Source organism: Engystomops pustulosus, chromosome 4 (assembly GCF_040894005.1).
Source record: "Engystomops pustulosus chromosome 4, aEngPut4.maternal, whole genome shotgun sequence".
NCBI lineage: Eukaryota > Metazoa > Chordata > Amphibia > Anura > Leptodactylidae > Engystomops > Engystomops pustulosus.
Genome location: NC_092414.1, coordinates 118,869,811 through 118,883,183, shown reverse-complemented (window position 1 = coordinate 118,883,183; position 13,373 = coordinate 118,869,811). Strand labels below are relative to the sequence as shown.

At 37.3% G+C, this 13,373-nt stretch overlaps 1 protein-coding gene across 4 annotated transcripts in view; it reads right to left on the bottom strand.

Moving 5' to 3' along the window:
• The window catches only part of RELN (reelin), a 510,672-nt gene that overhangs the window by 105,952 nt on the left and 391,347 nt on the right, over positions 1 to 13,373 (bottom strand). For all 4 annotated transcript variants that reach the window (XM_072147208.1, XM_072147209.1, XM_072147211.1 and 1 more), the window contains exons 33-38: positions 12,523 to 12,711; positions 10,249 to 10,522; positions 9,423 to 9,563; positions 6,653 to 6,830; positions 5,860 to 5,944; positions 4,977 to 5,159 (exon numbers count right to left, since the gene is read on the bottom strand). In XM_072147208.1, the coding sequence (XP_072003309.1) occupies positions 4,977 to 5,159; positions 5,860 to 5,944; positions 6,653 to 6,830; positions 9,423 to 9,563; positions 10,249 to 10,522; positions 12,523 to 12,711 (1,050 nt within the window). The remainder of the gene's footprint in view (positions 1 to 4,976; positions 5,160 to 5,859; positions 5,945 to 6,652; positions 6,831 to 9,422; positions 9,564 to 10,248; positions 10,523 to 12,522; positions 12,712 to 13,373) is intronic.

Below are 13,373 nucleotides of genomic sequence, written 5' to 3'. Positions count from 1 at the left end.
CGGTACTTGTACGATACTTTCAAAGCCAGAACAGTTCAATTCCAGGCTTTTATTACGTGTGGTATTGAATGCCTTCCACAGACTCAACAGATTCCTTGTATCTCTGTGCAGGGGTACATTGGGCAGGGAATCCTTTTGAGAGATGTGTCAGATTAGCGGCAGAGCAGGGACCACATCATCAGGGAGACATCACCATCTGCCCATATATGGTCTCCACATCTCCCAGGGCCTCCCCAGAGACAAGGTCTCTATTTAATTCAATTAAATAAATTTTTGCCCAACCCAGGAACCCACAACCTCCACACTCCACCTGCCATCGAGAGACAGAGCCTCTAACCACTAGGCTATGGGCTTAGTAGTTATCTATGGGAGCATGATGATGATGATTGATATTGATGATGATTGATATTTATGATGATTGATACTGATGATGATTGATACTGATGATGATGATTGATATTGATGATTGATATTGATAATGATTAATATTGACGATTGATATTGATGATGATGATTGATATTGATGATGATGATATTGATGATGATGATGATATTGATGATGATGATTTATATTGATGATGATTGAAATTGATATTGATGATGATTGATATTGATGATAATGATTGATATTGATGATGATGATTGATATTGATGATGATTGATATTGATGATAATGATTAATATTGATGATGATTGATATTGATGATGATGATATTTTAAGCATATAAAACAGTTAAATTAAATGACAAAAAGAAAAAAGAATAAGGGGTCATTCAGACAGGCGTATCCGCTGCCCATCTGCAAAAAATACGGACATGGTGTCTGTGTTCACAGCATATTGTATCCGTTTTTTTCACGTCCGTACACCATCCAATTTTTTCACATATGCAAAAAAAGCTGATGGGTTTCTAATCTACTTCTTACCCTACCCAGTAGGTTGCCTAGCAACATTTGAGAAAAAATAGTCTGCATACTGTTATCATGCATGTGTCATCCATTTTTTTGCAGATCCATTGACCTCTATGGATGTACATGGTCCACATGTGAGACAAAATGATGCATGCTGCAATTTTTGTCTCACTGTCTGCACATGCGTGAAAAAAATGGACTTGTGAACAGACCCATAGAAAACAGTTCATCCACAAAAAAAGAATAGCATGCAGACATCAGAAACACCCGTCTACATGATCCCTAAATTATACTGTTTAGTATACTATTTTATATTAACATTACCAGGACAACCTTTGCAACACATATAATACTACACAGTCATAAAACACTAAAACTTCAACTGGCAAATCACTGGTGACTGTTACTGATTGCATGTGTTTCAAAGGAAAAGCAAATGCAATCAGACTTTTGCATTGCATTTCTAAACGCAATGTAAACACTCCATGTGACCGCACCCTAAACATTAAAAAAATACTTTTTTTCTTTTCTTGAAAGTATCATATCGGTATCGAGTATCGCAATACTTTTCTGGGTATCGTATCGCACTCAAAATTCTGGTATCGGTGCAACCCTAATCTATAGCTAATCGATGATATATTGTTAACTCTTTGTTGGTGGTGGAAATGAAAATCATCAAATTTTGGTAAGATTTTTTTGCCCTTTTTTTGGCCATTTACCATGTTATTTTTATTCTATGGGTCGCCATGATTACAGAAATACCTCATTTATATGGCTTTTGTATTTTTTCCCAATTTTACTGAATTCAAAATGAATTTGGAGAAAATCTTTCCAAAGGCATTACTTTTTTATTTTGCGCCTAACAAATCTGGTTAAGGGCTTATTTTTTACGAGTAGAGTTGTCCTTTTTAGCAATGTTATTTTGGAGTGTTTAACATTTTTAATCACTTTTTAGAGCATTTTGTTATTAATCTTTTTTTCAGACAGTTTTTTGGGTTTTTATTTTTACGACATTTACTGTTTGGGTACAATAATGATTCTGTTTTATTATACAGATTGTTACTGATGCGGCAATACCAAATATGTGTTTTTTTGTGTATTTGTGGTTTTTATACTTTAGTAAGTGTTTGTATGGGAAAGTGACATTTTAGGGTGCTTATATTTTTAATTTCATTTTAATGTTTTAATGTTTTTTACTGCATACAAACTTGAACCAGCAATGCTCTTATTGCTGATTCATGTCCAATACACTACTCTACAATACTAATTCATTGTACTAATTCATTCTCAGACAGTTTACAGTCAGACCCAAAAGGGATCTGACTGTAGGACTGCTCAGGCAGCCCCAGGGCACTTGGCAGACCTTGGGGCTGCCCAGAAGAGAATCGGATCCCCAGATAAGTGGCACAGGAAATCCGATCCTTAGGGTGAACACCCTTATACCCCATGGTCAAGCATGACCGTGGCGTGTAAGGAGTTAACACTTGTAATATACAGCTGACAACCATTGTCGGTGCCAGAAGCTGGGTGTCATAGCACTTCTTGGTGCAGGAATTATCTTCCTGCAGAGACATACTATTACGCCCAGGCGTGTGAAGAGTTCATTTATAACTTTAAGAGTTAACTCAACCTGTACTATTTATGTTTTCAGAATTGGAGCCCCAAACTGTCTACAGCATTTAATGTGTGGTGTGATTACTGATTATTTTCTTTAAAGAAACCTGTCATCACATTTTTCACGTATATATGATGTGCTGTGATTTCATGAGATATACAGTATGCTTGGTGTACAGTGTGTATTACGATACTGGTAGACACAGCTGGAATCCAGTAGCCGGATGGAGAGAGGCAAGCATAAGGATAGACTAAGGAGTTGGAACAATAATGCAGGTAGTAAAGTAGATCACAGCAGGTATAATACACATAGGTACAAACAGTCTGGTTAAGTCAGTTAAGGGAGCAGGAGACTGTAACAAGCACATGCAATGTTAGGATTGTCTTATGGTTTTCTTATAGGCCCAAACAGAAAACAGGATGGCCTCCAAGCAGGAAACAAGATGGCCCCCATGATACATTTAATCCACCATCTTTGGTAAGGGGGAATTCAAGGGCAATTACAGCAGCTTGCAGTGGTGAGGAGCAGAAGTGCAGCACATGATGACTGAGAAACAGCAGCCAATAGTGGTGTATAATAAAAGTACAGCAGATTCAGACAGTTTGCCAATGTTAGGAGGTTAAAGGACCTGCAATGAGGTCACCCTGGTGACATGACATTGTTACTGCATGCTAATAAAGCAAGGCGACGAGGCAATTCAGCCAGAGAAGGGCACGTCCACCTCAACTCGCTATAGATATCCGTAGATATTAGGTAAAATTAAAATGTTGAATAAATGGGAATCTGTGGGGAACAATTTTTAGCTAAAAGAAGGGTGTCAGTTGGTTAATAGGGCTCTATAAGAACCTGCCACTAGCTGTATTTGTGAAAAATGTAGTGATGAGTTCGCTTTAACATTTATGATAATAACATTTACTATAAGTCTGTTTTCTGTTGCCATTTGTTTTTTATAATGTTATAATTCACACAACAAATTCCTAAATGCTCAAAGAAAAGTTTCAAAACTAGAATGGAATGAAGTGTAGAAAATTACTTTTTTTAATAATTGAAAAAAGGATGGCAACAAAATAGAGGTTGTAGTGCCAATATATATTTTAATATCTATAATTTCTATTGTCTATTTATAATAAATATATTACAATTTATTTTAATTTTTATATGTTCATTTTTATAAAAACATGACTAATAAATGTGAAATATTTATAAAGTTTTCTGGTGCCAGACTCGTATAGTTTTTCCTTTTTTAATAATACCTTACATTCATAAGGAGTAATAGGAGAGGATGCACTCCACGTCTATTCAGGAAATTTAGTAAGGAGCATACCTTGTACAATCATAGCTAATGATGGTTTACAAGGGTCTCAGATGGAAAAATCTCATGACTAACCTGGAATGGGATATAATGCAAGTAAAAATAGGGTCAAGTTTTTTTATGATTCCATTTCAAGGGTGCGGCAGAGAGTTTTTGAAAATTCACTGGTACTGATAAGAATTTACATCCTGGTGCAGCAAGATAAAATTTTGCTTTTACAGGTCCCCTACTTAAGAACACTCAACTTACATACAACCCCTAGTTACAAACGGACCACTGGATATTGGTAATTTATTGTACTTTAGTCCTAGGCTACTATAAACAGCTGTAACAGTTATCAGAGGTGACAACCCAACATTTTTAAAATCCAATTGTCACAGAGACCAAAAAAGTTCTGGCTGGGATTACAATGATAAAATATACAGTTCCGACTTACATACAAATTCAACTTAAGAACAAACCTACAGACCCTATCTTGTATGTAACCCGGGGACTGCCTGTATAGCCTTCTCCTGTTTAAGCCTGAATGGTTGATGGAAAGCGTCTCTTGTTAGGCTCACTTTTTGACATTTTATGAAATACTTTCTATAAGAATATCCCATGGAACAGACCTATTAACAATAGATTCCTAATCGAGTTTTTAAGAAAAAAACTCGGACCTACCATTAGTCATGGGTCAGATCACCTCTGTACAACTCATTCTCATTAAACTGAAGGGGGCTCAGCTGCAATACAATGTATAGCTCTGAGATGGTTAGCAGTAACGAGACATCAGCAATTTGACAGCCTAGACATCTCATTGTGTGGTGCCTGGTGTCAGACTCCAACCCTTCAAATATTTATTACTATCCTTAGGACAGGTCATACATATCTTCCTACTGAAAAATCCCTCTAAATATTAGATTAAATAAAGGTCTGTCATTATGTTACTTTATTTTCTTTATGAAATGCATGCTTCCACCTTACATACTGAATCAACCATCTGAAATAGTTTTGTTATTATTGAATGTATACATCATGAAAATTATATACAGATTTCCTGATATATTTTTTCTCCCCTCAAACTTATGTAGTTTCCATCGCATCTCTTATATGCTATTTACTGTGTGACACACCATAACAAAAAAGGTGTTACATTACCGTTGTGGTATGGTTGCCAGAGTCTGAATCTGGTTGCATTGGTTTGTGCTGATGGTGGTAGAGGAACATTCAGGAATAGAACATCAGTATTTTGTGTAAAATAAAATTCATCCATAAGATGCCAGGTAATTCCCCCTGTGACAGAGAACTGAAGAAGAATAGAGTGGGACCTCTCGGGAACACCTAAAATAAGACAAACACATTCCATTTATTATAATGGATAGGTATTCTTAAGTATCACCCAGTAAAGAATCAGTTTAATTAGCTATTTTAGTGTCAAGTTATAAAACAGGAAGCTATATAAAAACTAAATTTAATATTACATATAAGAACCTATTTTATGCCAACAGATCTGCTAACATATGGAATAAGATCCCTGTAGACCACAATGCCAAGTTCACTTACAGTCAAGGTGTTAACCTCTAAACTAGTCCTTAGCAAAGGTTTTATCACATATATTGTGATTGTGACCGTGTCTGACATACAGGTCTTTAGGGATCACACTGCAGTTACTTGATGATTTTGGGGCATGCTCTAGGCAGAATGTTATTGTGTCCAACAGAACATTTCCTTTAGGGGTTTAAAATGAGTACTTAGATTTTCCAGAAATAACCACAAATTTATTTTAACCCCTAAGCGACATGTGGCATACTATTACGTCACATGTCGGCTGCAGGTGTATGGTGAGGGCTCACAGGCTGGGCCCTCTCCATACAAGGTGGGTGTTTGATGCATATTGCAGCAAACACCTACTGATGTTAACCCTGTAAATGCCCCCGTCAAAGCTGCCTGAGGCATTTAAATCCTGGCAGAGTGTGGGCGCCGCCATCTTGGATACAGGTACCAGGAACAGATTTTAGACACAAAACATCTAATTTCTTACCTTTGGTTATGAATTTGAATGAGAACTGAATGTACAATGTATGGGTACAGTCTAGATCTCTTGAGACAAGCATTCTGGATCCTTCCTGAAGATAAGAAATACATTTATAGTTAGCATAGTTAAATATATTTTCCTAATTTATGATGTTTTTACTTTTTTATTAGTACCAGCATTCATTTAAAATAAATTGAGCAAGTACCTTAAATGAAATATACCATCAAAATCAAGCATGAAACCAGGGACACTTACTTATAGATAAAGACACTGGTTTGAGATGACTGTCATTATCTTCTTTTATTTGTTATCCATAGCTTCTTTCCTTCTAAAATAAAGTTTTTAAATTATGCTAATAAGCCTGAGGGGCCCCTGATGCCCCTCTGTCATCTGGCTTTACAGGCTGTTACGCTGTCTTACCCTCCCTCCACTTTCTCAGTAGCTGTGCAGTGAGTACCTCCTGCACAAGTGCTGAGGGAGAAGAGAGGAGGGTGTGAAAGTGTAACAGTCTGTAAAGCCAGATAACAGAGGGGATAGGGTAATTGCTAAGGCTCATTAGCAGAATTGTAAAACTTGATTTTAGAAGGAAGGAGGCCATGGATAACAAAAATAAGAAGTTTACTACAGTCACAGTGTCTGGATCTAAGTAAGCCTCCCTGGTTTATCATGATGGATTTTTATGGTAGATTTTTTTTTTAAATACTTTCATTTAAGCTCAAATTTTATATATAAGTATGACTAGAAAAAAACTAGGAAATGAAAAGACTCATATTGACCAAATACCTAAAAAAGTACTAACCCCTTTAAAGACAAGTGCAGTCCCTGATTTTATAGTTTCCCCATTCAGATTTCCCTTTTCGGCTCCATATACTTCAGGCCACTGGTCTGGATGCAGATTACTGTTAAAATCATCTTTCAGAATCGAAGGTAATGGAATGATTGGGACACAATATGGACCTCCATAACCCCGATCACACCTAAAAATGTCAACATTTATTAATAGTATATATCAAAACTTGTCATCAAAGGCAATTATAAATTATACATGACCACCAATATAAACACAACTTACCATCCCTGTGCCTCCACACTTACATAATTTGAAACTGCATTCATTTTTGTGGTGCAGTCTTTCATCTTCCGAACAAACAACTCTTTTCATATTTCTTCTGCTTTCTTCCCATTTCTGGTTGGAAATTTTCCTCTCCATTTGTATACCATAAGTATACATAGCTGTTTCTAGGTTATTTGGACAATATGGCAAATCTCCAACCCCCCAATCCCTGATTCCGCAAATAATTATAGCATAAATAATGATGCCACATATATACAAATATAGATACAGCTATGACATTTCTTGCATTGCTTTATTTCCAAATATTTAACATGTTAGGGTGTATTAGGCACATTCTTGGGCCCATCATATTGGTTTGGTGTGGAAATAAAGAATAGGATCATACTTGTGCAATGATTTGCTCAGGAAATAAAAGTGATATGTCCTGAGCAGGTTATTATATAGGCATGGCTTCATATATAACATTGTAATACAAGGCTGGAATACTTTGCTGAACATTTTGTCTCAGGGTAGATTAACACGACAATGAAAATCATGTTAGTTTTGTGTTATGACAGGTCCCTACAATTTACTCCAGCTCCTTACAGGAGTCAGTTGTAGCCCTGCACCTGAAAAATGCTTGAGTAAAAACAAGTTCACTGCCACTGTCTGTGTATGCCTCAGAGTATGCCTTACAGAACAATTCATTATTATGTGCTTTTTTCACTGATCTGTGTCAGTTGTCAGTCCTCTGTTTGTCATGATTGACAATAGAACTCTATGGGGGTCATTTATCTTTATTCAGGATAGAAGGCATTGTTTTCATTTCCCACCTTGGAAAACGTATTTGAATTTTTCCCTTTTAGTCTAAATGTAATGTATGTGAGCCCCTTATTGATTGTACAGAACCATGGAATTAATGTTGCTCTATAAATAAATAATATTCAAAAGGTTTCTATGCCAGTAGACTGCTGTACAAGGCTTGGTTAATTTCCCCATTGAATACTATAAAGGACCACATAATACTTTTTAATTTTGGATATAATAATTTTGGACATGATTTAAAAAAACAGTGTAAATTTTAAACTAATTCAACGATTCAAATATTAAAAAAAGGGAGTGGCAAGCATCTCAATCTTTGGAAAGGAAAAGGTTTTTTTATACTGTTTTAAATTTAAAACCAGTGTCAGGCTCCAGGGGTAGTGGACCTACTGGACCACTGCGGACGATGAAGTAAGCCGACACCCGGAACCGGTAGCGGAACTTGTTTTCAGCAGAGCTCACCGCAAAGCGGGTTGGTCGTTCCACAGGTCCGACTTTGTCCGCGGTGGCAGCCAAGGTGAGGTACATAGACGTTAGGCAGGATCATAGTCGGAGACAGGCAGGAGGTTAGGGCAGGCGGAACAGGATCACAGTCAAATACAGAACTGGGGTCACAACAGGAAATCACACAAAGAACACAGGACATCAGGGAACAAGCTTTTTGAACAGCACTGGGCACGAAGATGCGTCAGGGAGTGTGGGGTAAGGCCAGCGCCAATTAACGGTGCGCTGGTCCTTTAAATCTTCTCAAGCCGGCGCAAGCGCATTGCAGGAGGGAGGGTCCGCATGCACGGCCAAGGACTGGGAAGCAGGAGCGAAGACGGGTGAGTAGATGTAGCAGGGTGCGGGGGGACACAGAGAGGCATGGATGAGCCCGCGACCAGAGGCATGGGTCGTGGAAGCACCCGTGACAATCAGTACTAGGGTAAACAAAAAACATGGTTTGGGCTACAGCAAACATATCAGGCAAACAGACGATATTTCACATAAAAAAAGTAAATAGTAGAAAGAACATTTCATACCCTACCTGAAGGGACTGATTAATTGGGGTAAAATCTTATGACAGGTTCCCTGTAAAGTTTTAATTTATTTACTTTTTTATGTAGAAGTGTATCTCCTGTAATGTGTATATGTGGCTTATATATGTTTTTATATATTTATATATATATATATATATATATATATATATATATATAGTGTTTTTACATGATGTGTTATTGTTTAAATATTTTATGTGGATGTGACACTTTAATTTCTCTATTTTTTAGATAGCTGCACTTAAAATACAAGTAGTTTATTATGCATAACTTTATAATAAAAGAAGACAACTTAACCACATTCTACAATCTACTTAATATATATGAATACTGATACTTTAGTTTGTGTTTTCTATAACGAATCTGACCAATCAGTCCAGGGGATCAAAAGGTGCTTTGCATGATAATTTCTCTTTAGCACTTTTCTGACAATGCCTTCTCTCTATTTCAGTTTAACACATAGGAAACTCAACAAAATGTGGATATTTTGGGAGAGCAAAGTGTAATTGTTTTATGAAATTGATAATAATAAATTAAATTGTTAAATGGATCAAGATTCGAGACATAGTTGGACACCTAATATTAGTGTTATTCTTTTTGATCTATTATTCCAAAATAACAGTCAACCTTAGCCAGTATATTTTTTAAGAACTTACACACAGTGTCCTGATTCACATACTCCATGTCCTGAACACATCCAAGGGCATCCGGATGAAAGAATGACATTATCAAGGGCCCAGGCATCTGCACTAGGCCCATAGTTATTCTGTATCCATCTGAAGCGAGTCCTTGGAGAGCTGCCATAAAAATCAAAGCACATTTACACAATTATATCACAATCTGTAATCAATACTGCATGAGTGCAGAGTCAATCATTTATTTATTTGAAAAACATATTTAATATGCAGGGTGCTGACTTAGTCTCATCCACAGTGGTGAAATGTGATACATCTAGTTTATGGTACTTAAAATCTCATGCAATACATTATTGCTTAAAATAAATAGAATGCTTGATCTGAAGTATATTAATGTAAGCATATGTCATGTGCAGAATATTGATTTAGAAACGTAGAATTTGCTCTTATAAATATTTCTGCATAAAAAAAAATATGACTAGTGTTGAGGAGACCTGAGAAAGTTCTTGAAAATTCTATTTGGGTCCCAGACACAAACCCCTTCCAGTAGCATCTCTGACCAGATGTGTGTGCCGACTATTTTTGGGAGGATTGTTGCTCCCTGTGACTTCACAACTGTGTATATAGTCTTATGGACTGCTGCTTTCATTCAATAGTTAAAGTTAATCTGCAATGCTACAAAAAATCTTCATCTAGTCCTTATTGTCAACCAGGTGTCACCATAAAATATTTCAATAGTATTAGTGAAGGTTGGCCACTATCACAGAATATGAATGAGGAACAGCCATGCGAATAATAATAATAAGATGTTAATTAATTCAAACATTATTAAAACCTATAAACTTACATTGTGGAAGGGGGAAGGTAGACAGTAACTCTTTTCCAGGTTTGGAATCTTTCAGAAGAGTACACAGAGCTTTCTGTATAATGCAGGCAACCAAAGCTGGGAGGCACACATTCCTCAGTAACCTGGTGCCAGTCTCTTCCATTATTTATTGAGTACTGCAACTGAACTGTGTGGGACTCACTTGATGGCTTATTGCATCCCATAATTAATTCAAATTGTAAAGAAGAAGATGGCATGACATGAAAATCCCATGTTTCAGCATAGCGGGGTTTTCCTTTAATACAATATAAAAAAGAACTTCTGTTATTAATTTACATTTTGTATTTGTTATACCAGAAAAAGATTATGTTTTAATGATTTTGTTAACTTTAAGTTTAAAACGAAATATCTAAAATGCTGCATCGAACAAGCTTAGAACGGGTCTAAAATTTAAACAGTGCAAGTTAGACTCAATAACACTCTTTAGTCTTACTTTTACATCATATTTAGGGCTTAGCTTATACCAGGATATGTGCCAGTTTTGTGGCACTGCAGGTCATACCCCCTTTCCTATGAAGCCACAGCCCTATCACACTGAGGAAGCTGCTATAGGCAGTGATACACATGGGGGTCTTCAAGTCTTTTTTTTACTGACGCCTAGTATTTAGTCTCTAGTTCATTGTCCCGGGACCTTCTGTCCCTTGTTTATTGGTAAGATTTATTTTTAGTATTGGTATTACTAGTATACATTTGTGCAGCTGTTAACTTCCAGTAGTTTAGCTGTTTTTTGTTTTGATTGTAAAGTATATCTGAACCTTACAAGAAATGACATTTTAGTAGCTTTAAAGGGATTGAATGAGCTGTGCGACACATCACCTGCCTGCAGCCGCTAGAAGTTCCTGCAAGGCACAGGACGTCACTAGAATCAGCTGCCGACAGTTCAAAGCTCCTCTACTCTGAACTATATGAATTGAAATACTGCATATGGTCTGTTTCTTTATATTTTTATTTTTATTATTATATATACTATTTTTTCTAAATGTGCTAGAAAGGAGAGTGCGTCAGAGGCTAGTAGATACCATTTTTGTCCTTTTTTGGGTTTTGCCTAGGATTGTATCAATGTGAGGTAGTATATTGAGTGGTACCAGCTATTCAATGTTCTTTTTTATTTTATTTTAGCACTCATTTATAGCTATATGTGATATCAGCTCTGCTCATGAACTGCTGCATGCTAAGCAACATTATACAATGTCACAGATGTCGTGGATTGCGGGCACACCCGTGCTTCCCTGTGTGCCGCTGTCCCTGCTTCCCCGATCCCAGGCCTATACTCACCGCTCCATGAGCCTGCTTCCCATCCATCTCGGGCACGCGCGTGTCGGCTCTTCAGGTCTTAAAGGACCAGCGTCCTCCTGATTGGCGCTGGTTGATCCGGCTCTGCCTTATAATCTGGCACCTCCCTTCCTTCCTCGCCGCATCTTCTCCTAGGAGCTTCCATGGTTTCCTAACCAAGCCTCCCAAAGCTGTTACTGTGGAAGAGAAAGCCATTCTCCAGAGTTCCTACACTCCTGTGTCTCCAGCGTTCCTAGGCTCCTGTGTCTTCAGCATCGTGTTCCCATGTTACCAGTGTTCCTCATTGTTCCTGTGTTTCCAGTGTTCCTCGTCATCAGGTCCTGCCTTCCTGTTCCATGTGCCAGTCCGTTTCTTCCTGCCTGTTCCGTGTGCCATCCCCTGTGTTCCTGCTGTGAGTTTCAGCGTTCCTCCCAAAGCTGTTCTCCTGCTGTCATCCCAGGCTGTGACTGCATCCTGCATCTCTCTACTACCTTGGCTGCCACCGTAGGCCTAGTTTCCCCCCTAGTTGCACCCCGCTGCAGCAAGACCTTCCCGCTTTGAAGCAGGCTCTGGTGAAGACCAGGTGCCACTTAAACTTCGGTCCCGGGTGTCGGCTAGTACAATCATCAGAGGGTCCACAGACTCTGAACCCTGACATACAATTTGTGGAAACTCTTGCCACTTGTGTCATATTATTATATTTTGTGTTGCAAAGAGGCTAAAGCATGAAGTAGCAGCATCGTGGTAAATAACCAGGAAAATAAAATGCTTGAGGACAAAAAGTACACAATGAGAGAGGTGGATGATAAATCAGTCCACAAACTCATATAACACAATACATGGGTTCAATAACTTCCACTTAAGACTTTTGATGTGAGAAGGCATCTCAAGGATAAATATGTCATTTAATTCTTAAAAATATGTGAATTATAAAATTCTGTAAAATTGATTAAAAATACATACCTATGTTCTCAGTAAACACAAGAGCGGTATCCACAGAAAGACAGGCAATATCTACTTGGCCTCCTTGGATTCTGTACCAATTTGCTTGTAAGTCAATGGAACCATCAAATTGATCTTGAAATCCTGCCCTAGAGCTGTCATTCATGCCAATGAGGACATCATCTAGTGCCCACTGACCAGACTGTTTCCCTGAGTTCAGAAAAAGGAAAATTGAATAATTGCTTAAGTTCTCCAAGGGGTAAGGTGCCAATAAAAGCAATGATGATCCAATGGTTACACAATGTAATAGAAAATCAGACAAGCATTACAGTACTATATTTCTGAAAGTAGAGAACTGTACTGTATCTCTACTTTTTGATAAACTAAAACTGTTACTAAAAGAACAAGTGGTTAATGACATATTTATTTGTATTGGATATCCGTTAATATTATTTTCCTGGATATGAATATAATTTGCAAATTTGGTACCTAGTTTTATATATATCATAATAAATAGAACATGCAAAACTCAAAGTGGTAATAAAGTTACTGTTGACATCCAGTGCTTGAGTGCTGGTCTTGGAATATACATTAGAGACCAAAAGTTTGGACACACCTTCTCATTCAAAGAGTTTTCTGTATTTTCATTACTATAAAAATTGTAGATTCACACTGAAGGCATCAAAACAATGAATTAACACATGCGGAAATATATACTTAGCAAAAAAGTGTGAAACAAATAAAAATATGTCTTATATTCTAGGCTCTTCAAAGTATCCACCTTTTGCTTTGATTACTGCTTTGCACACTCTAGGCATTCTCTTGATGATCTTCAAGAGGTAGTCACCTGAAACGGTCTTCCAACAGTCTTC